The sequence below is a fragment of the Myzus persicae genome, unplaced genomic scaffold (assembly GCF_001856785.1).
Source record: "Myzus persicae strain clone G006 unplaced genomic scaffold, MPER_G0061.0, whole genome shotgun sequence".
NCBI lineage: Eukaryota > Metazoa > Arthropoda > Insecta > Hemiptera > Aphididae > Myzus > Myzus persicae.
The window spans coordinates 16,960-19,661 of NW_019100972.1; the positions used below are offsets into that span (position 1 = coordinate 16,960).

At 28.5% G+C, this 2,702-nt stretch overlaps 1 protein-coding gene across 1 annotated transcript; it reads left to right on the forward strand.

Moving 5' to 3' along the window:
• Positions 1–553: 553 nt before the first annotated feature.
• On the forward strand, positions 554–1,102 carry LOC111027092 (the record flags this gene model as incomplete). The annotated part of the gene is made up of 1 exon (XM_022305317.1): positions 554–1,102. A coding segment is annotated over one exon (549 nt), but the record flags the coding sequence as incomplete, so codon positions are not given.
• Positions 1,103–2,702: the final 1,600 nt, after the last annotated feature.

The window sequence follows — 2,702 nt, forward strand, 5'->3', positions numbered from 1 at the left end:
GGAACCCTTCAATGTGGTTCAGTAATAAAAATAAACAGTTCGAAGAAAACGAAATGAAATACACGCAGCACCAAATGCACCGAATGATTTGATGTCACTAGAGATACCAGATACCTACAAAGTTTACTCACCGTCCGAAGGTATATTGGAAAATTATTTATTAGACGATAGCGGACCTAGTGAAAGTAGAATTTTAATTTTTGGAAGGCCTAGAAGTTTAGAAATATTACATTTTTCAAAAGTATGGTATTGCGATGGAGCATTTAAAGTAGCACCAACAATTTTTGAAAATTGTAAACTTAAAAGTTTACGTTATTCTGGCGAAAGCACTAAATAGTGCACATCCATTAATTTATGCACTGTTACCGAATAAACAAGAAAAAACATACGATAAATTATTTGATATGTTAAATTTATTAAAACCCGGTTTAAATCCAAGATTCGAGTCATGTGATTTTGAATTATCAGTAATTAATACCATAAAAAAAAAATACCCCGATGCTGAAATTCACGGTTGTTTGTATCATCTAACAAAAAACTTACATAAAAAATTAACGAAACGGGTTTTGCTTCAAGGTATAAAAACGATGTTGATTTTTCATTATTTATAAAAATGGTCGTAGCTCTTTCATTTGTTCCAATCGAAGACCTAGATGCCACTATACAACAATTGGGAGATGATTCACCAGAATGCTTACAATCTTTACTTGACTGGTTTGAGGACAATTATGTTGGAAGGGTTAATAGAAACGGAAGAGGTCGTCGGCCAGCATTATTCCCACCACACATCTGGAATTTACACCTACGAGTTTTGAATGGTCAAGATAGGACTAACAACCATGCCGAAGCAGCTAATATGCGACTAAATGTCGAAATGGGAGTTCAACATTCTAGTTTCTGGTCTTTCATCAACTGCTTACGAAGAGTACAAGCTGGGCGAGATGTATTTTACAGCCAACTTGAAGTAGGTAAGAGCCCCCTCAAAAAATTAAAGAAATTTATTGATGCAGATAAACGTATTTTAAGACTTGTTCTATGTTATAAAACTAGAACTAAAATATCATTTTTACGTGGGATCGCTCAAAATATTTCTCTACATTAATATAAAATATTCATTTTTTAATATTTTAACGTACGATAATATATATTAATATGAATAACTATGGACGTATTATAACAAATAAATAATGAATAAATAATTTGTACCAATATTTAAATATTTTGTATTTTGTAATATTTTGCGGTGAATGAATTTTATAATAAATGTAAATAACTTATTCATTTTATTTATTGATTTATAATTTTTTTTTTTTTTTACGTCCAATTTTCCCCACGTCCAAACGGCCACGGCCATTTGTCCTAGATCGCCTAACTAAACAGGTAACAATAAAGCGGGATAGTCGAATTGCACTTATTACCTACAAATGATTGGTCGAATTGCACTTGGATTGAAAAAAGGTAATGGTCGAACTGCACTCATGTAAAAAGCAGGTAGTGATCGAACTGCACTCGTTCAAAAAAAAAAAAATTCGAATGGAAAACCCGTTAAAAATGTTGTGAATCGAAAAGAACGCTACGGTGTACTTATTTAATAGCATTATATATTAGTTCGTGCCATTTAGATAACGCATAATATAAGATTAATACTTTTATTGAATACCGTATGGCGTGTATTATGTGTCTATGTAGACCTATACAAAATAGTATTAGTAGTTTGGTACAATGCTTATTCTAATTTATAAAATCATTATTTTATCATTTTTATATTTAAAATAAAACAGCTATTTATGCTGCTACCTTGTAGTGTTCCATTTCATTGTATTTGTCCACAAAATATAATTTATGAAAAAACAAACGAATACACTAATTATATTTAACATGAATTTGTATTTCAAATTAAGAACTCATGGGGCACATTGTTTTTTTGAAAAATAAATAAATAAACAAATATAATAAATATATATATATTTAATAAAACATTCATATGTTCACAATAATATAACATTTTAAATTAAATTTGTACATAAAAAAAAAGTTCAAATTAATTCCTCATTGTATAATATTTTAATATACATACTAAATAGTAAATACACAAGTATATGACATATTATTGTAATGCATTAAACAACAAAAACAATTTGGTAACTTAAAATTAATATTAAATAAGGTCTTAATACATTTTTATAAATCAATAGTTCATAATATATTATTTAGTGATAGATGATCTAATACTCTGAAGTAACTCTTAAATGAATTATCATACGAGAGTTATTTAATTTAATGAATTGATAACTAGGAATTAATGGGAGTCAATGGAAATTGGGAGTTGACGCACTGAGTTGACTCCCCGAGTCAACAACTCATTTGAGTGAACTGAGTCAAGTGAACTGACTCATGTTATTGAGTTGAAAATCCCATCTCTAAATACAATTGTATTCATCATTTATGAATAAAGTACATAATTTGCAATTAAGAACATAAATATTTGGACATACAGTTAGTGATAAGAATGATATCGTAACATAGCATAACCTAAATCAAAGTAATCAATAGTATTTGAATAAAAATGCTGATAAAAACCAAGGCTTTATTTTAGATTATTATTAATAAATAATAATTTAACTCTACCTTTTACTTTACCTTTGTAAACTTGTAAATGTATACTATAGCTTGTGATTCAGTTGTCTTACCTAAAAGCCAAT